General features: G+C 46.2%; 1 protein-coding gene across 3 annotated transcripts; it reads left to right on the forward strand.

Annotated features, from left to right (window-relative positions):
* The first annotated feature begins 5,400 nt into the window (after nt 1-5,400).
* Nucleotides 5,401-8,421, forward strand: LOC146435877 (inositol 1,4,5-trisphosphate receptor-interacting protein-like 1). 3 transcript variants are annotated; one of them, XM_085061178.1, is made up of 2 exons: nt 5,401-5,516; nt 6,492-8,421. In XM_085061178.1, the coding sequence occupies exon 2, from the start codon at nt 6,498-6,500 to the stop codon at nt 7,953-7,955; it is 1,458 nt and encodes a 485-aa protein (XP_084917304.1). In that variant the 5' UTR covers nt 5,401-5,516; nt 6,492-6,497; the 3' UTR covers nt 7,956-8,421. The 3 variants fall into 3 exon arrangements, with proteins under 3 accessions (XP_084917304.1, XP_084917303.1, XP_084917302.1); XM_085061177.1 differs by lacking the exon at nt 5,401-5,516 and adding an exon at nt 5,879-6,182; XM_085061176.1 differs by lacking the exon at nt 5,401-5,516 and adding an exon at nt 5,880-6,297.
* Nucleotides 8,422-18,747: the final 10,326 nt, after the last annotated feature.

Consider the following 18,747-nt stretch of genomic DNA (forward strand, 5'->3'; position numbering starts at 1 on the left):
GCCCTTCGCCATGCTGAGCTCTTGAGGCAAAGCTGCTTTCTGTGATTCCCTAAAGGAGGCAGCTGCCAGGCTCCTTGTGGCCACCTGTGCTCAGGGACTGGCATGCAGCAAGTCAGGGAAACCCTTTCTATGGAGAGCACACACAGCTTTTCTCCTTGGCACTGACAGGGAGCCACAGAAGCTGCTGCTTGGGGGAGCAATGGCAGGAGGAACTCCTGCATCCCGAATCAAAACCCAGCATGAGAGTGTAGATGTTCCCACAGGTTTTCCATCAGGCCTGCAGACTGGGATGTTGCACACAGACCATATTGCATTTCTAGTCTTTAGCTGTTGGTCCTTTACAAAAGTGCAGGGAAATACCAAAGGTTGTTAAAACACGAATAGTGTTTCAGATCCTTTTGATGTTTTGTCCCAAGCTGATATTCCCCACTGCCTGCTGCCCACAGCACTGGGTGCAGACTGCATCTCTGTTTCAACAGGTGCCAGAAGCACCAGCACAGAGCTGGAGGGTGCTGTCAAACCGGAGCAGGCTTCAGCCACATGCACCTCCTGGCTTGAACCTAGCCTTTTCAGAGAGGCATTAAACAGGTTAAATCTTAAAATCTTACTTAAAACTGCAGAAGAGTTGACTGCTCAATTCCCTTAGGATTTTTGAGCAGGCAGAATATATATATCCCAGCCAATGTAAAGGACACCAGATTCCCATTCCCAGCTTGTTTAAGGACTGCTAGTGAGAATAACCTTGGATAAAGTGCACTTGAGAACCTGATTAATTCTGCTTGCCATTCAGTCTTGCACTAAATAAGACATGAAGCTCCAGACACAAAACCAGCCATTCTTCTGTTCCAACAGTTTGCTGTCAACACAAGACAATAAAATATGAATATTTTAGATTCATAATGCAGACAAATAGGAAATAGGAGCTGTATTGTGCTTCACATGCATGGCTAACTCAGTAATGCTAATGTGATTATCTCACTGAACTTTTGTGCTGTCGCTTAAGGGTAACTATGCCTTGGTTAGCTGGGGTATACATATTTGTCTCACACAGGCCTAATGTCTTTTTTAAGTTTGTAGAAATAAGGAAGCCTGATTTCCCTCATCTGTTACAAGGTAGCATCCTTTCTCAGCCCTAAAGTCTTGGGCATAAAAATCATAAAATGATACAGTTTTTGGTTCTTGGAGAAGTAAGGATGGTGGTTAGCAGAACTGCCATCCTGGACTTCCAGGGGGCAGATTTCTTCTTTCTGTTTAGAATATCAATTTACAGAGTCCCAAAGGGCAAAGGAGTTGAGGTAGGCTGGTCATTCTTCAAGAAGGAAATTTTAAAGGAGCAGGAGCAGGCTATCTCCATGTGCCAAAAGACAAGCTGGCTGGAACTCAGGAAAAAAAAAAAGGAGTTCACGACCTTTTGAAGAAGGGGCAGGCAATTCAGGAGGACTACAGGGATGTCATGACGATGAAAATCAGAATTGAAACGAGAAAAATTAGGAAAATATTAGAAACATAAAAAGCCTAACTGAAACTTAATTTGCCTACTACAGTAAAGAGAAATAAAAGATGTTTTTACAAGTACAAAAGGAGAGCTAAGGAGAATCTTCATCCTTCACTGGATGCATGGGGAACATAGTGACAAAAGATGAGGAAAAGGCTGAGGTTCCTAATGTATTTTTTGCCTAAGTCTTTAATAAATAGTAAGACTAGTTGTTCTGTGGGTACCCAGACCCCTGAGCTGAAAGACAGGGACGGGGAAATGGTCAGCAACATGCTACACTACTTTGGCAGACACAAGTCTATGCAGTCAGATGGTCCCAGTGCTGTGTTTTGGATTCACTATGACGATGTTGATAACACACTGATGTTCTGGTAGGTGCTGTGTCATGTTTATCCAAATTCAAGGAGTTTTTTGTGATTTGTGCTCTGCCAGTGAGGAGGTACAAAAAAACACAAACCCAAAAAGCTGGGGGGAAGAGCACAGCTGGGACAGGCAACTCAAACTGGCCAAAGGAATATCCCATAGTCTGTGATGGCCTGTATATGAAATGGAATTACCTGGCAGGGAAGCTAATCAGTGTTCGAGAAAGGGTCAGCACAAGCAATTGAATTGTGCATCACTTGTTTTTATTTTTTTTTTTAACTCTTCATTCTTGTAAATTCTTCTAATTTACTTTCTTTCAATTGTTAAACTGTTCTTTTCTGCACCGACAGGTTTGTACTCTAGATTTCACCTTTGGATTCAACTTCAATGGGAAAGTAAAGTGGTTCAGGAGTATGGGGATGGGACTGGGGAGTTTGGGGATGAGGATGGGGGTGAGGGCTGTAGGAGTGACTGTCTTCGAGGTGCTCAGTTGCCAGCTGGGCAGCACCTTATGGCTCCTTTTCCTTTTCCTGAGCTCCCAGCAGAGTGCCATGAGCAGCACCACGATTCCAGCAACGGTCCAGAACTGCCATTGTAGCAAGGCACTCCAGAGCACCGGTCCCCATGATCCACCACTCTGCTCCTTGTGTTCCAGCTCCTCCAGCATCCGAATCATGGTCTGGTTGAAGAAATCAGAACGCTGCTCCATGCGCTGGCGCGTGTCCTCATCCAGCTGATCGTTGACCACCTTCGCGTTCTGAAGGATAGTTTTCACCACCATGGCCAAGAACATTAGGACAGCCATGGTCTTCAGAAGGGCGGAGAGAAGAGCTTGATGGCTCTGCCTTTGTGCTCCATCTCTAATCCAGGGCAGTCTCTGGCGGGTGTGCACATTCTCACTCGCCCCCAGGCTGGACTGGAGCAGAGCTGCCATTTATATCTGTCCCTCATTGTGACATTCCATGTCATGTCACTGGCACCAGAGACATCAGAGCCAGGCCAGCTCTGCTGCACTGGGGCAGCATTGCGTGCTGCTGCTGTTACTAGCTGCCCCTCATTGTGATGTCCCTTGTCATGTCACTAGCACCAGAGACATCACAGCCAGGCCAGCTCCACCCATTGTTCCCACCTCAGCTCAGCTCCTCAACTACACTGAGGCCCTGAGTAACCACAGCCCTGACACCCAACAAATGCAGACCCACTGCTCTGGAATGGTCCCCAGAGACTCCCTTCACAAAGCTCCCCTGAACCTCTAGCAAACATAAAAGTGGATGATGTGATCCTTGGATGCTTTGCTCCTTGAGATCCCCTTGAGTTAAAGAACCAGTGGAACCCTCTTCCCTGAAAGTGGATGGTGGTACAGGGAAGTGACCCTTTAAAGTTAACCTTCAAAAGATAATTTAACAGGTCACTTTTCAGTAGCACTGTCCACTTTCACAGAGAACGTTCCACCGGTTCTTTAACTCGAGAAGCATGAGATCACCCCTTTCCTCCAGTTCTGATTGCTGTTATTAAAAGTTGTTAAAAGTACCTGGAAGGCTACCATCCCATGATGGTGTTAAGGTGTCATCTTTCCAAAATTTTATTAGAAACCAATCTCCTGGTTTTACCTGGTGTATGTGAAAGTCCAGAGGTGATTTTTGGGGTAACAACCCTCTCCTTCTAAGATCTGTAAGAGAAAGTGTAATAGCCTGCAAATAATTTTTGAGATGTAAGTCATTGGTTTCAGGAATCGGCAAACCTTTCTTCCTCCCCAGATAAGGTAACCCAAATAACATTTCACAGGGAGAAACTTCTATATCCTTTCTTGGAGCAGTCCTAATTCATAATAATGCTAGAGGTAAATATTTAATCCACCACAATATGGTTTCAATCATTAATTTAGTAATATGATTCTTAAGGATAGCATTCGTTCTCCCCACACATCCTGAGCTTTGAGGGTGCCGCGGGGTATGAAATTCCTAATTTATGTCTAATGCATTATATACAGTATGTAAAATCTTTGAGGTAAAATGCATTCCTTTATCTATTCTTTCAATTATTCCATGTGTGGGAAAAATTTGTTCGAATAGAATCTTAGCCACATTAGTGGTAGTTGCAGTTGAGGTAGGGAATGTTTCTACCCAGTGGGTAAGGTGATCAATTATCACAAGAAGATATTTCCATTGTTGTATTTTGGGGAATTTGGTGCAATCTATTTGTTTATTTTGAAAGGGTCTAAGGGTTAGGGCTCTTCCCTCACTAGAGTGTTTTCTCATTACTTTTCTATTCACCCTTGGACAGATCAAGCATCTTTCTGTCACTTGCTTATAGCTACTGTGTGGACTCACATACAACTGTAAGTTCTTAAAAACTAATCACATAAAGCTTGAGTCCCATAGTCTGTTTCCTGATGTAATTTGATTAAAACTTCTCTAGCACTTGCTTTATTTACTATTTGCCTCCCATCCGGTAAAAGCCATTTGCCCTCCTGATTTCTTTCACCTCCCAATTTTTACAACAGCTTTTCTTTTTCTTTTGTAAAAACTGGGAGTTTTACATCCTCTGCCTTTCCACTTTATTTCATCTTTATTTCCTCCTCCTCTACAGCATCTTTAGCCAGCCTGTCAGCTAAATAATTGCCCTTAATTTCTAAAGTTCCTCCTTTTTGGTGTCCCATTATATGAGCTACTCAAATTTCTTTAGGTAATCCCAGGGTTTCCAGAACTTCCAACACTAATTTCTCATGCACTGTTCCTTCCCCCTGGAAGAAATTAGTCCATGTTCTTTCCATATTTTTCCAAAAGTGTGTACTTCTCAAAAAACATATTTAGAATCAGTGTATATAGTTCTACAGTCTGACATGTTATTCCTTCCCTCAGTTGTATTCTGACCCCAATTAGGTCTCCATATTGGAAATTTCTGTTCACTGGGTATTCCCCCTTGAACATCAGGTGGATTTTCTCTTTCCCAAATTCTTATCCCTGCAATTCGTATCATTTGTCTCTCCTCTGGAGTAAATAAAGTTCCCAAAATAGATTGCATTTCTTCCTAACTGTGGATATTTGGGCCTAAAAATTGATCCAATTTTTGGGGCTCTGCAAGCCCCAAGGGGTCCTGCAGTATGGTATTGATCTGCTTCTTAAATTCTCTTACTTCTGCACTTGTAAGAGGTACATTCACAAATCCTACTCCCCTTAGAGCTCCCTGCATAGGTACTTCTCACAAGGGAAACATGGAAATATTTGCATTAACATTTGAGGTGGTATTTGAAGGGGGGGAATGGGAAATTTTCAATGTCTTTAACTGAGATAACTCTGCAATTCTAGTTGTCTGTTCTGTCATATCATGAGATGTTACCATTTCATTAAAAGCAGTCTCACCATGTGGGCCAACCTTTTCATGGGGACTGGGCCTGCCTTTCCATGGGGACCAGCCCTACCACATGGAACAGCCATGGATCATCTGTGTTCTCAGGACAGCTGCTCCAGCCCTCTGATCATCTTCATGGCCTCCTCTGGGCCCTCTCCAACAGCTCCACATCTTTCATGTGCTGAGGAGCCCAGGCCTGGATGCAGTGCTTCAGCTGGGGCCTCCTGAGGGCAGAATCATCTCCCTCAACCTGCTTTTTGGAGGTTTCCTTCGGAAGCAGCCCAGGATTTGACTGGATTTCTGGGCTGTGAGTGCACAGAAATATACAGCTATTAATCCATGAGAACCCCCAAATCCTTCTCTGCACCCCACATACACAGGGGTGTCACAAAGGCCTCAAGGGCACCCCAACAAGCACAGAGATTAGCGCCAAGAAAACCGATCCCATCTCGCCACAGGGGATCTCAAGGAGCAAAGCATCCAAGAATCACATCATCCAATTTTATGTTTGCTAAAGTTTTGGGGGGGACTTTGTCCTGCTTTGTGAAGAGAGTCACTGGGGGCCATTCCAGAGCAGTGGGTCTGCATTTGTTGGGTGTCAGGGCTGTGGTTGCTCGGGGCCATTCTGAGGGGGTGAGATGGGGTGGGACAAAGGGTGGCGTGGCCTGGCTGTGATGTCTCTGGTGTCAGTGACAAGGGACATGACAATGACAGGCAGCTAATAACAGCAGCAGCAGGCAACACTGCCCCAGTCCAGCGGGGCTGGCCTGGCTGTGATATCTTTTGTACCAATGACATGACAAGGGACATCACAATGAGGGGCAGCTAATAACAGCAGCAGCAGACAACACTGCCCCAGTCCAGCGGAGCTGGCCTGGCTGTGATATCTCTTGTACCAATGACATGACAAGGGACATCACAATGAGGGGCAGCTAACAGCAGCAGCAGACAGTGCTGCCCCAGTCCAGCCTGGGTGAGTGTCAAGTGCACACACAAGCTGGACTCTATGCTGGACAAGGCGGGGAGCTCAAACATGGACACCTGAGAGAGTGCTTCCCACCCTGCATGCAGGGCCCAGCCCCTTGCAGGTGTGTCTTGCAAAGGGCATGATGCCATCACTGGGCCTGGGCGCAGGCCTAGCTGCCTGCCACCTGCCTAGCCCCCTCTCCTCCCTGCCCTCTGTCTCCCATTGCTGCTTCTATCACTGCCAGCTCCTTTCCTTCTTCTTTTCTTCCTTTCCTCCCTTCTCAGTCCCACTCCACTTCTCTGCCTTCTCTTGCAGGTCACAATGATCTTGTTATTCCTCATGATGGTTATGGAATCCATCCGCCATTACATCAATGAGTTCCTGGATGGGGACTTGAAACAGCAGAGGACTCAGAAGCTGGAGGGGCTGACATACAGGACTGTGGAGCAGACTGTCAGGTCCTGGGGAGCCACGCTCTGCACTCCCTTTCAGCAATGGCTATTCTGGGCTGTTGCTGGAAGCCTGGTGCTGCTCTTGGCACTCTGCTGGTGGCTCAGGAAATGGATGCACAACATGGACTCAGAGAATGAAGAAAGTGAGGAAGAAAACCATGCTGGGAGGAATACGGTCTGGAGCTTTTCAAGAAGCTTCCAGCTGGCAGGGCCGAAGCTGGCCACCAGGAGACGGGTGGTGAAGGAGGTGCTGCGTGACCTTCGCCACATCTCCCAAAGCTTCTTTTCAAACAGCTTCTTCCCAGTAGTGGAACCAGTCATTGGGGTGGGCAGTGCCTGGGAGGGTTGGAGTTACCAAAAGGAGGAGGATGTTGTCTACTGCATGTTTATGCCCCTAACACCGCCCCGTGGGCATGCATTCCACCTGGAAACGGACACCACGAAGGGGATGCCACAGAGGGCCATGCGCATCCGCGTGGACCTGGTGTGCACTTGCACCGGGAAACAGCGTGACAAGGACATGTTTTGCTTCCTCCACCATGCTGAAGAGGAGCTGAAGAGAAATCAGGCAGCCAGCCTTCTACACACCCTCTGCACTGGCCCTTACCTAGATGTGGAAAAGATTGCCATTTGGTTCCAGACATTTGTGATCTCAGCTTGGTCGGTGGTGCCTCAGTCAGGTCACTACACCATGAAGATGCTGCCCTCCCGCCGCTGCTGTAAGATGAAGCTGATGGACACTTCTGGGAGGCGCCTCCTAGTGGAGATTATATTTGGTGTGCAGCAAGGCAACTCGGACATCTTCCTGAATAGCCAGCCTACAGCGGCCAAACTGCCCCCAAGCACGACATGGCTGGAGAGCTATGCTGTGGCAGAAGCAAAATACTTCAGACGTGTCGCCAGTCAGGCCCCACACCCCAGCTGCCATCTCAAATGCCTGCGGCTCTGTGCTCGCGTTCTGGAGGGCTCAGGTTGTTCTATCTATGCCTTGAAGACTGCGGTCATGCACCTCCTGACCTTGATCCCTCTGTCAGAATGGCAGGACAGGTATTTCACGTTGCGGCTGGATGATATCCTGCGTTACCTGCGCTGTTGCCTGGAGGAGAAACGCCTCAAGCACTTCTTCTTTGGCAATGAGGATATGCCCCAGGAGATCTGCTTGCCCCCAGACTTGCAAGGGGCACAGGCCATAAATCTCTTCCAGCACCTGGCGCAGGATCCAGCTGCCCAGACTGCAGCAATGCGGGAGCTCAATCAGCGGGAATACAACCTCTACTTTGGATTCGGGAGGAGACGCCCGCAGAACCATAGAATCCCAGAATCGTAGAACTTCAGAAGTATAGAATTGCGGAAGTGAAGAATCATTAGGCTTCTAGGAAAATAGTTCCAATATCCATACTTTGACCTTCTGGGAGCTTTAGTTGGTGTAAAGTTTACAACAAATGGTGTGCTTGAACAAACACTGCATTTCTGAGTGTCCGTGCATCACCTTGGTGGGGAATGAAGCTGCTCAGCTACCATGGAGTCGGGGAGTTTTTGCCAGAAGACCTGAGGCAGAAGGCTGTGGTTACTGTGATTCCCTACCTATGGCTCCCCCACCAGCCCATGCTCCTGCACTGGGGAAATAGGAATAACTGGTCACCCTTCACAGCTGTGCTTACTGCCAAATGCCATTTAATGTTGCTGCCCTTCAGCCGCATCTGTAAATTCCCTTTCTGAGAGAGTCCATTCTTTCTGTGAGCTTTACTGTGTGCAAAGATGGCAATAAATGGTGTGTTTGAGCAAACACTTCATCTGTGAGTCTCCCTGCATCATTTTGTCAGGGAGCGCTGGCACAGGGTGCTGGCTGCTCAAGCTGCTGCAGAGTCAGGGAGAGTTTCGCAGAAGAGCTGCTGCAGTGGGCTGTCTGGTTGGAGGATTCCCTATAGTTGCAGATTAATCCTGGTAGGCAGTTTGGCATCACACAATTTAAAAATTTAACAATTTAACAACTGAAAGCAAGTAAATTAGAAGAATTTATGAGAATGAAAAGTAAAAAAAGCCAATAAAAACAAGTGATGCACCATATAATTGCTCACCAAGCACTGACTAATGCTGAACCCTTTCCCAAATGGCTTTCCTTTTCCCGTGATCGGCTCCCCTGCAAGGTAACTCCTTCGTTTTATATACTGGCTATCATGGCCTATGGGATATCCCTTTGGCCAATTCGGGTCACCTGTCCCAACTGTGCTCCTCCCTCCCAGCTTTTTGGGTTTGTGGTTTTTTTGTATCTCCTTTTTACAGTGAAGGTGCTGAGGCCCTGGCACAGGTTGCCCAGCAGCTGTGGTTGCCCCATCCCTGGGAGTGTTCAAGGCCAGGCTGGATGGGGCTCTGAGCAACCTGGTCTGGTGGAAGGTGCCCCTGCCCATGGCTGGGGTGTTGGAGCTCTAGATGAATTTTAAGGTCCCTTCCAACCCCAACCCCTTGATCTTTGGTTGTGTCTTCAGATATGGGCATGAAGCCCAGAGAAGGAGGGGAGCCTGTTGCTGTGGGGATCAGCATCCCAGGGCAGCTGACACAGGGGTGCCAAAGGCTGCCAGTGCACAGCCTGTGTGCACCAGAGCTGGGAAAGGCTCTGGAGCACAAGTCTGAGAAAGCTGAGGGTGAGTAGCCTGCAGAATAGGAGGCTCTGGGGGAACCTCATGGCTCTTGACAACTCCCTAAAAGGTGGTAACCAGGTGAGGGTCAGCCCCTTCTCCCAGGTAAAAAGTGACAGGATGAGAGGAAATGGCCTCAAGTTGCACAGGGGGGTGGTTTAGATGAGATATTGGGGAAAGGTTTCTTCCAAGAAAGGATTGTCAAGCATAGGGACAGGCTTCCCAAGGAAGTGGTGGAGTCACCTTCCCTGGAAATGTTTAAGAAACACTTCAAGTGTCTCCATACAGCACTTGAGAACATGGGTTAGTGGTGACCAAGGTGGTGGCTCTGGGTTGGTCGTTGGACTTGGTGACCTTAAAAGTGTTTTCCAACCTTAACAACTCCATGATTTAGGAACTGTTTTGTCACAGAAACCATCACTATATATTAAAATATATTCACACACTTACATAGTGTATGTGATTACTCAGTCTCTGACTGCTCAGCATTTTTGACGCAAAGCAGTTGTGGGGAAGTTACTTTTGCCCTTTGCATCTTCTTGCATCAAGTAGGCACTTGAGCAATCTGACTTTTTGCCATAACATCTCATGTCCTCTCTGAATGGGATGGTATGCTGGTGCTGTCTTCCATTTCCAGGGCCCTCTGCACACCATTAAAAAAACAATTACACAAATCTTTTTCTTTTCCTGTTGAAGAACTGTGTAGAGGTCTCAAATTATATTCCAGCTGGGAACATGCTATTAATCATCACATGAGATAAAAGACTGCTTCCCATATGCCTTCTGATGTGTGCATCATTTACAGGTGTCTTTGCCTTGGATGCCCATGCCTTCTCTAAGAGGAGGAGAGAAAGGTGGGCCTGATTTGCTCCCTGCAAATTCATGGATGTAGCTAGCCAACACTGAAGACAACCAAACTATTCCATGCTTTGAAATCTCTCACCAGATCTTGCTGCCTGTGAAACAAAGGAAATATGCAGCTTTTCTATTAAAATGAATGAATAATAACTGAATAATGAATATCAGTGATTAAAATCCCCAGTATCACAGCCCCATCTAATGGACTGGCTGAAAGATATTCAAAGGACCTACAAAAAGTCTATCTGTTCTTTAGCAAAGTACGTTATCATGATAAACAGGACCCTGTGGCATATTAAACTTTTAATTATGGCACAGGAGGCATTTTCTCTGAAAATTAAAAAGGTTGCAAAATGGCTACAGCCTCTGGGAGGCAATTCTTAGAAGCAAAATGTAACTCAGTGTTAGTGACTCCTTTATCTACTTCCTTCAGTATTCTCTCGGCACAGATTGACGTGGAGAGGGGAGTCTCCATATTTCTTAGTCATGTTATCATTATGCCAATGACTCTGGAATGACATAATCCTACAGAGCAGCATGGGCCCAAGGGAAAACACAAAGAAATCACTGAGAGAAGAGAGATACCAGTTAATCCAGGCTTCATTTGGTATTGTATAGTTGAGACCTTTTTTTTTTTTTTTAAATTTATGAAAAAGTTGCAGGTGATGTGTGGCTTCTAGAGAAGTGGCTTGGCCTGCACAGTGTCAGTCTAGGGGAAGACCAACCCCAGGGCTGCCTGTGCTGCATGCTGTGGTATACATCTCTATAAACCTGCCAGATTGTAAGGCTGGTTACCAGGCTTTTATGTCTTGTAACCAAGCCCTAATGGATCAAACCTCACTAAATAGGTACTAGGAGCAGGATGCTGAAAATAGCAGTCATGAGTTTTACATCCTAATCCAGAGCTTCTGAAGGGAACCAGGAGGAACCTTTTAGTTTCAGTGGGTGGCAGATGGAGTAACTACTAGTTTCTAAGCACCTGCAAATGTATTTTAGATACCAGTAATTTTTGTGGTACTAGGTCACCACGAATTTCTAGTGCTTCTTCCTCTGACCTGCTCTTAGCTTCTCCAGCAGTGACAACTGAAAAAAGTACTTCTTCCCAGATGACTCAGAGCTCTGAGCCCACATCACATTCAGGAGTGCTAATTAGGCACCTTACTTCTGGAAACAGGAAGAATTAGGCAGCAGAAGCCCTTTATAGGTGTTCTCGTCCTGAGAGCCCACTCTTTTTTCTCTTCTGAAGGTTTCCCATCGCTTTGCTCACCTTGTTAAGAAAAAAGCTCAAGCAAGGAGATCTCTTAACATTTCCTGTGTTCCTGAGACTGAATGCCCAGACACAAACAAGGACTTTTTACTCCAAATTCGTGAGTCACTGCTCTGTGTTTTACAGGAGTTCTGAGTTGGGTATCTGACTGCAATATTTAGCACACACTGTTACCTTAGGGCCTAGTATGGACTTTGGTATGTGGACTTTGCAGGTGCAAACCCCATAAAGCCTGGTCAAGGAATCACTGAAGCAGAAACATCTGCTCATCTTAATTTAAGAGGCTCTCAAATCCTTACCTAAGCCAAGTTCATTTTGGGGGAGAGATCACTTCAAGATGGAGCAGATGTGATTTTCTGTGCTGACTGTGGGTGCCTGTGGGGCTGGAAGGACATGGTGCAAGCATTAATTTTCTGGATGCACAACTATTTCAGCAGCTACAAATGCTCCCTCATGCTGACCAAGTGCCAAATTCCCCTTTAAATCAGTCTCCTTGCTGGACCTGTACACAAGGGAACACTTCAGGGTTAATTTGGGAAATGTTTCTGCTTGGTTTAATGGCTTTGCCAGGAGACTAACTCTTCTGCTTTGGATTGATTCATCCCCAAGAGGCAGTGGGGGCTGAGAGTGCTGCTCCAGGGCTTGGACACTGCGTGGGCTGTATGGTCACAGGGACAGGGCTTGCAGGTAGAGGTGACCATGCCCAGGTGCACAGCCACTGGGTGGCTGAACTTTGTCACCTCCTCCAGAGCCACCACAGAGCCAGAGTGCAAAAGGCAGATGGATGACACCGTTCCTGTTAGTGACCAGCAGTGTCTCTCCTAAATCCCACATCTGGAACAACAGTCTCAGCTAACTGTAAGGTCGTTAGGGAAGAGGAGGCTGAAGCAGACAGGATTTCTCTGTAACATGAGCCCCAAGTTCTGGCCCTGGTTGCTGCATCCCGGCAGATGCCCCACTCTGGAGCAGGCGTCAGAGAACAGGGGCATCTAGTGGCTGCATCAGAAACTTCAATAAACACCACCATTCCCTTGAAAAGATGTGAGAGTTTGCCTTTCTCCTCTTTCAGCTCTACAAATAAAAATATTTTATGCCATACTATTACCCGAAGGAGGAGGGAGGGGCACAAATCCTCGCTAGATTTCATGCTCTTGGAGCAGTGTTTCTGACCCATCTGTGACATTTGCAACAGGGTAACCACATTAAACAAAGCTGTTGCTGGTTTCTGCTGCAGCTGCTGCTCTGGACAGCCAGACCTATATCCCTGGGACCCAAATCTCCTGCTGATTCACGGCAGGAGAAATGTTGCCTCTCTCTGTTCTGCCCAAGGCAGAGTTTGGCCCTTGGGCAGCAGCTGTGCACTGCAAGCACTATTGCTGTGTGTGACAGCCACGCTGGCCTGGGCTCCTCAGTGCCTGGTGCTACCCAAGGACTGCATTTGCTGGTGATCATCCCTGCACTCTGAGCTGTAGCCTGGGGGCAGCCAGGCCACCGGAGCTGCACACCTCACCACAGTGAATTAGGGACAGGGAGGGAAAGAAAGGGCTAAGGTGTGCTTTTCTCCTGTGGCTGTCACTGCCCAGCTTTACCCTCTTAGCTGATGGCACCAGAACACAGCGAGGCATTTCAGCAGCTCTTCCTTCCCTGCTCTGGGGAGGGAACCCTATTTTCCTTCTGGATAGGTACCTTCCAGATCCCTGAGGGTTTTCCTCTGCAGGGAAGAAAAGGGAGATTATCAGAAATGCAGGTGAGGAAGTATTGCTTACTTTAATAGGAGAGATACATTTCAGCTCCAGGTATAGTTTGCTTATACAATGCTCTGAGCCTGCACATGCCTGAAAAAGCAGCCCTTGCACACAACACTTTTCAACCTATTCATATCCTAGGAATTGCAAATGGGACTATCTGGTAACTAATTGCCCCCTGGCAGTGACAGCTTTCAGTCCCTCTTGCTCTATTAGGTTCCCATCAGCATCACTGGTTTAGTGTGATCTGAATTTGCCTGAATTCTCCCTAATATGTGGACAGAGCTGGCATATTGCAAAGGGACTGTCACACAGGCGAGTTCCAAGTTTTCCTATTCAGTGGCTAAACAGAGAACAGCCCAGTCTCCTGAGTTGTCAGACATCTATCAAATACAAAATTCATTATTTTATTAAGCAAAAGGAGTAAGGGACAAAGCACAAAGCAAAGAACCGAGTGCTGAATGCTAATAGGGCTATTGCTGTTATGCAATCCTCTACAGAAAATCAAGACAAATGGTAATACTGGAAAGGCATATTATTATTGTATAGGCTTAGTCCCAAAGTGAGAGGAGGAGAGAGAAAAACATGCACAGCTGTTTTTCCCTTTTCTGGCCACTTTGATGCATTTACAGTATATATAATTTTGCAAGGTCTGTGCATGCTCCCTGAGTCACAGCTCAACTCACGGATAAACTCCACAGCTTGCATTCCCCAGACAACCTGTTTTATGCGTAGATGTGCATTCTATGTACAAATACTATTTATTTTGACAAATTTAGCAGGCTGGCACTCAGCTAAGAAGAGGGAGGTTCTGAAAGGTGGTTACTGCTGGGACTGCAGTTCAGGTGAATACAGAGAAGCTCAGCTCAGGTGAGTACACACCCAGACCCAGCTGGCAGTGGGTCCATGCAGAAGAGAGCATGGTCACCAGCTGCTCACACAGGTAAGGAAATCAGCCATGAGCCCATGCTTAGCTGTGCTGGTTGCAGTAGAGGGTTGGAGTTAGCTCAGATGTGTCATGAGGAGTCAGAGATTCCCTCCTTTTCCTGCTGTGGAATAAATAGATTTACAGGATGGAGGCATTTGAAAATCTGGTTATCTGCTGTCATGAAGGTTTTTTTATGCCCATATGCACGCATGAAAAGAAAAAATGCACAGAGATAGTATGTGGCAAGTGAGATAACACTGATAACAATTTTGATAGCAAAGCTTTTGGCTAAATGACTTTTAAATGGAAGAAGTAGAAGCTCAGCCCTGGGATCTGTTACAGCACAGTTACATGTGAACAAGGACTTTTTTTTTTGTATCCCTGTTCCAATGTGGAAAATAACTACTGTGATGTCCTCCCCTTGGTGCACATCAGAGGATGCTATGGGGGCACAGACCATCCCACAGAAAAGCAGCTCTCCAGATGGTCCTCACGCAGCCTTTCCTAGTGGCTCCAGCCAGTTGCATGGATCTGGTCATCTTTTAATACCTTTAATTCAAAAAACTGAGAAAACAGCACACAAATGTGAAGGACGAGCTGGCAGCTTCTGCTCACTCCTTGTGAGAATGAGCTGGAGAAAGTCAGTGCAAATCTAGCAAGGGCCAGTTCCTCACTGGAATTGGTGGCATGGGCAATGTCCCTTTTCCAAACAGCCTTGACAGCTCCAGAGGTGACACCAAGGACTTGCTGCTGAGTGTGCAGGTGCCTCTTGGCTGGAGAAGGCACATGGTGATTGAGTTTGTCTCTGTTGGTTGATCTGAACTCACCTTCATCTCTGCAGTTGTTGACCTGACCTAATGCTTGGTTTCCTCATGAGTGGAGTAAGTTAAGCAGCATTCTGATGGTAGAAATTGATTATAGTAGGCAGGGACTGCTTCTTGCTCCCTCTTTTTCCTGTGCAACAGTGAGTGTGTTGTGGTTTTATTCAATATGTAAACATCCTCTGCATAGCCTCAACACTGAAAAAAATTAGTAGTATTCCAGGAATGGCTGTGCTTACTGTAGTGAGCTTAAACTCCCCTCAAATCCACTAAAAAACTGTCCTGGGAAGCAGCTCCACCTCTCCAGGATAGCTGTTCTCCACAGCCAGCTCTAGAGCTCAGACAAGAGCCTGACAGAGGGGCAATGGCAGAGAGCTACCCCCGATCACTTTCAATAATTAATTCTGAGACCACGCTTTTCTCTTGGCAACCATCCACCAACACAGTCACCACAGCTCAGGTGACAACTCTGCCATGTGTTAAGCTGCAGGAACCCACATGTGTGTCTGAGCTGGAGTGATATGCTAATATTTTAAACATCTTGATCTATTGCTTATCCTCCAGCTAAACACAAAGATCTTTTTCACCTTCTTTTAATTTCTTTTCCATGCTGCTGAAAGCAGTCAGTGATGAACAACCTTGCTGAGCCCATATAAAAGCCAACAGTTCTTGGCAATCCAGTTCAGTGGTGCCTGCTCTGCTTCCTGCAGCAGAAGCTGCAGGCACTGTTCAGGTTCCTCATTGATCTTTACAGATACTGGGGAAAAACACCTCTTCCCACTGGATTCGGTCAGGAGCTGCCGTGTACTTCATCGGGTGTGAGCCTGGGGCAGTGAAGCTTGTGCTTGAGTCTTCCATTTGTTTCACTTTTCCAGCTCTTTGGTAACACACCCAAGGCTAGGATCTTTCAAGGCCATCAGCCACTGTCCTCCTGGGAAGCTGATCCTGGTCTGTCAGTGTGACAGGAGAGGCAATGGCTGTGTGAGGACCTGTACAAAACCACAGCCTGCAGAGACAAAAGATCTCGCTGCTTTTAGAAAAGAGACACATCAAATCCCCATGTAACAGACACAAAGAGGGAGGCCCCCTGTTTGTGGGAAGCTCACAAATCTGTGTGTCCCAGCAGACACTCAGAGCTGGTTGTTTGATTTCTAAAATCTAATGAAATTGTGACAGAGGAAAGGCTTCTGGCTTTCAGCACAGAAAAGGTTTTTACAGGCACAAATGATTACCACACACTTATCTCTGTCAGTTACTGAGAGAAAGTGAGGTCCTGGGGTTTGGATGTGTGCCTGGGAAGCTGAAGCTTTGCAGATTTTTAATGGTTGAAGTGATCTTCCTAATCACCCTGTCTAACTTTCCACATGACAGAGAGTAAAGGAGCTCCCTCAGACCCTTTTCAGCAAGGCAGTTTGGTTACACTGACGGCTTGTCTTCCAGAGAGAGATCTTTCCTGAAATGATTGGAATGTAGAACTGTTGCTTGGTTTCTAGTACTGGCACAGGCTGAGGGTGGTTCATTGATGCTCTCCATCCAGGTCTGAACTGTGGGATTCGGGAATGCTGAGGAGGGTGCCATGTGATACAACATTGGTGCTTCACTCTCCCCTGCATTAAGTGAGGTTTTACCAGGGCTGCACCTCTGCAGACCTCAAGCCACAGCACTGAGGAGCTGCATTCTCCTGCAGATGAAAGCAGTATCTTGCTGAGGAGAAAGGGATGGATCTCATGGCTCAGAGCCTTCAAACAGGCTCCTTTCCAGGAGCTACAACCCCTCCCCCTTCTCACATGGCACATGTGTGTTGAGGGTGACTTGCTGGCCTGCTCCCCTAGATCCTATGCAATGACTGTTAAAGGTTTCCTTTAGTAACAACAAATTTATGAGGTCAGTTATGAAGTCCAAAACTACTTGCACAGGTTGAGTGAGTGAAACAGGACCCACAGGCCATAGGGAGATGAAGGGCAAGAGCAAGTAAAAGCCCTTTTCACCATCATCTCTCAGATTTAGCTACACTGGTAGAATGGTTCACACCACTGGCCCAGAAATCTTCTCCAGTGTTAAACTGTGTTGTGCTGGAGCACTGTGCAGGTTATTGAAGGCTTCTGTTCAGACAGGAATTTGATTATAATTTTGCTCATATTATTACAAACTCCCATCCTTCACATCCTTCCCTGGCTGCAGAGTTCAGCCAGGGCTGCTTTTGCTGCATTTAATCAGCCTGGGCATATTAACTACAAATTCCTGCAACGCTTGAAACACTTAGGTCTTATATACGTGCCCATAACTGATGATTGCTAATTTTTTTACTTGGAAATTTATCAAGAGGATTGAATAATTGTTCATCTCCGCACTCAGGTTGGCAGTGGAATGAATAACATTCATTCCCAAAGTTTTGATAGTGATCTGAAACACTCCCTTCAGTGCTGTATATAGGGATGTCTTACACACAATAAGGTTTACTGTAAATGTCAGTGAGGTACAGCAGTATGATAACTTCATTTTAATGAAGAAAACTGAATCCTGATATTTTCAGCCCCAGGGCAGCAATCCAGTTTGCTCTCTTCCCTGTGCTCTCTGCACAGACTTCACCACAGTCACAGAGCTGAGGGACTGCAGTGTTAATTTCTCGATTACTCGCCCTGTTACACATCAGTGGCATCTTTTTCTCCACCTGTTGGGCATGTGTTTTAAAAAATGATGTTGCAATGGAGATGCAATGGGAATGCTCCCCTCCAAATGTGACACTGTTCATGTTGGGACTTAAATCATCTGACCTCAAAAATGTGACGCAGTTGCACTGTGGCAGGGCAGATGGGTGGGTTTCACAATGGTCTAAGGTCAGTCATGTCAGGTGTTAGAGTTTCAGAAGGTCCCTCTTGAAATGCCTCCAGGGTCTCACTTAGCGAGTGCTTAGGCCTCTCTGACAGTGGTGCTTTAGGATATTTCAGGTTGGTGACTGGCTGGGGAAATTGCAGCTACAAGACTCCGTGGTAGCAGGGAGTAGCATTACCAAGAGCTGAACCAAAGTTTGGCCAATGGCTCCTAGAATAACTAAGCCTGAATCTTCCCGAAGTATCTCTATATAGCAGAAAAAAATTAAAAATAATTCAGGGCATAGTAGGGACTGGTTCTGTCTTCAACCCCTGGAATAGTTTTGCACAGAGCTAATTTTGAAGCAGAGGGATATATGACTGTGCACAGAGATTCTCCAGGGGGAAATAAAACAGTCTTATTATGCTAGTGATAAAAATGTCTGTTTCTATGAGTACAGATTTTTGAAACTCTCCTAGTACAAAATTTGCTCTGCTTTTGTGTCACCACTTATAACACTCAGCACTGACAATCGTTGAATAGCTGATCTGTGTCTGCACAGCCTGCTTCTGTAATTAAAGAGGTTGAAATGGTGGCTTCAGGGGCAGAATTTTTGAGAATATTCTAAGAATCATACTGGCTAATCCAGACATTCATTGCTCTAATCCCATAAACAGTGTGGGCTATCATGCCAGGAAGAGTCCCTTATTTCCATACCAGCCCTGCAGCAATGGGAAAGGCACTAAATATTCTTCTCACTGTCTTCACTCATTTCCCTCTGATGATGTTTTTAAAATATAGTCCTGCAAATATGTCAAACTCAGAGTTGTGTCAGGACAGCTGCTAATCATGTGGCAATGATGCCTTTTCTGATGGGTGTTTCTGTTATTACAATTGAAGTTTTGTCTCTTGAAATTAAGAAATAGTAATTAACGTATTTACCGCCATGGGCTGATAGGATTGTTTTGACACTGGTTCTTGAAGAAACTGAAACACTCCATCTCCCCTCCCAGCACTGTCTTATACAGGGACTTCAGGAAAATAATTGAGAAT

The sequence above is a fragment of the Lichenostomus cassidix genome, chromosome 5 (genome assembly GCF_008360975.1).
Source record: "Lichenostomus cassidix isolate B80296 chromosome 5, HeHo_3.0, whole genome shotgun sequence".
In the NCBI taxonomy this organism is placed as follows: domain Eukaryota; kingdom Metazoa; phylum Chordata; class Aves; order Passeriformes; family Meliphagidae; genus Lichenostomus; species Lichenostomus cassidix.

Bases quoted from the DNA above. Each gene is read 5' to 3' on its own strand.
- LOC146435877 (XM_085061178.1), top strand. From the start codon at position 6,498: ATGATCTTGTTATTCCTCATGATGGTTATGGAATCCATCCGCCATTAC.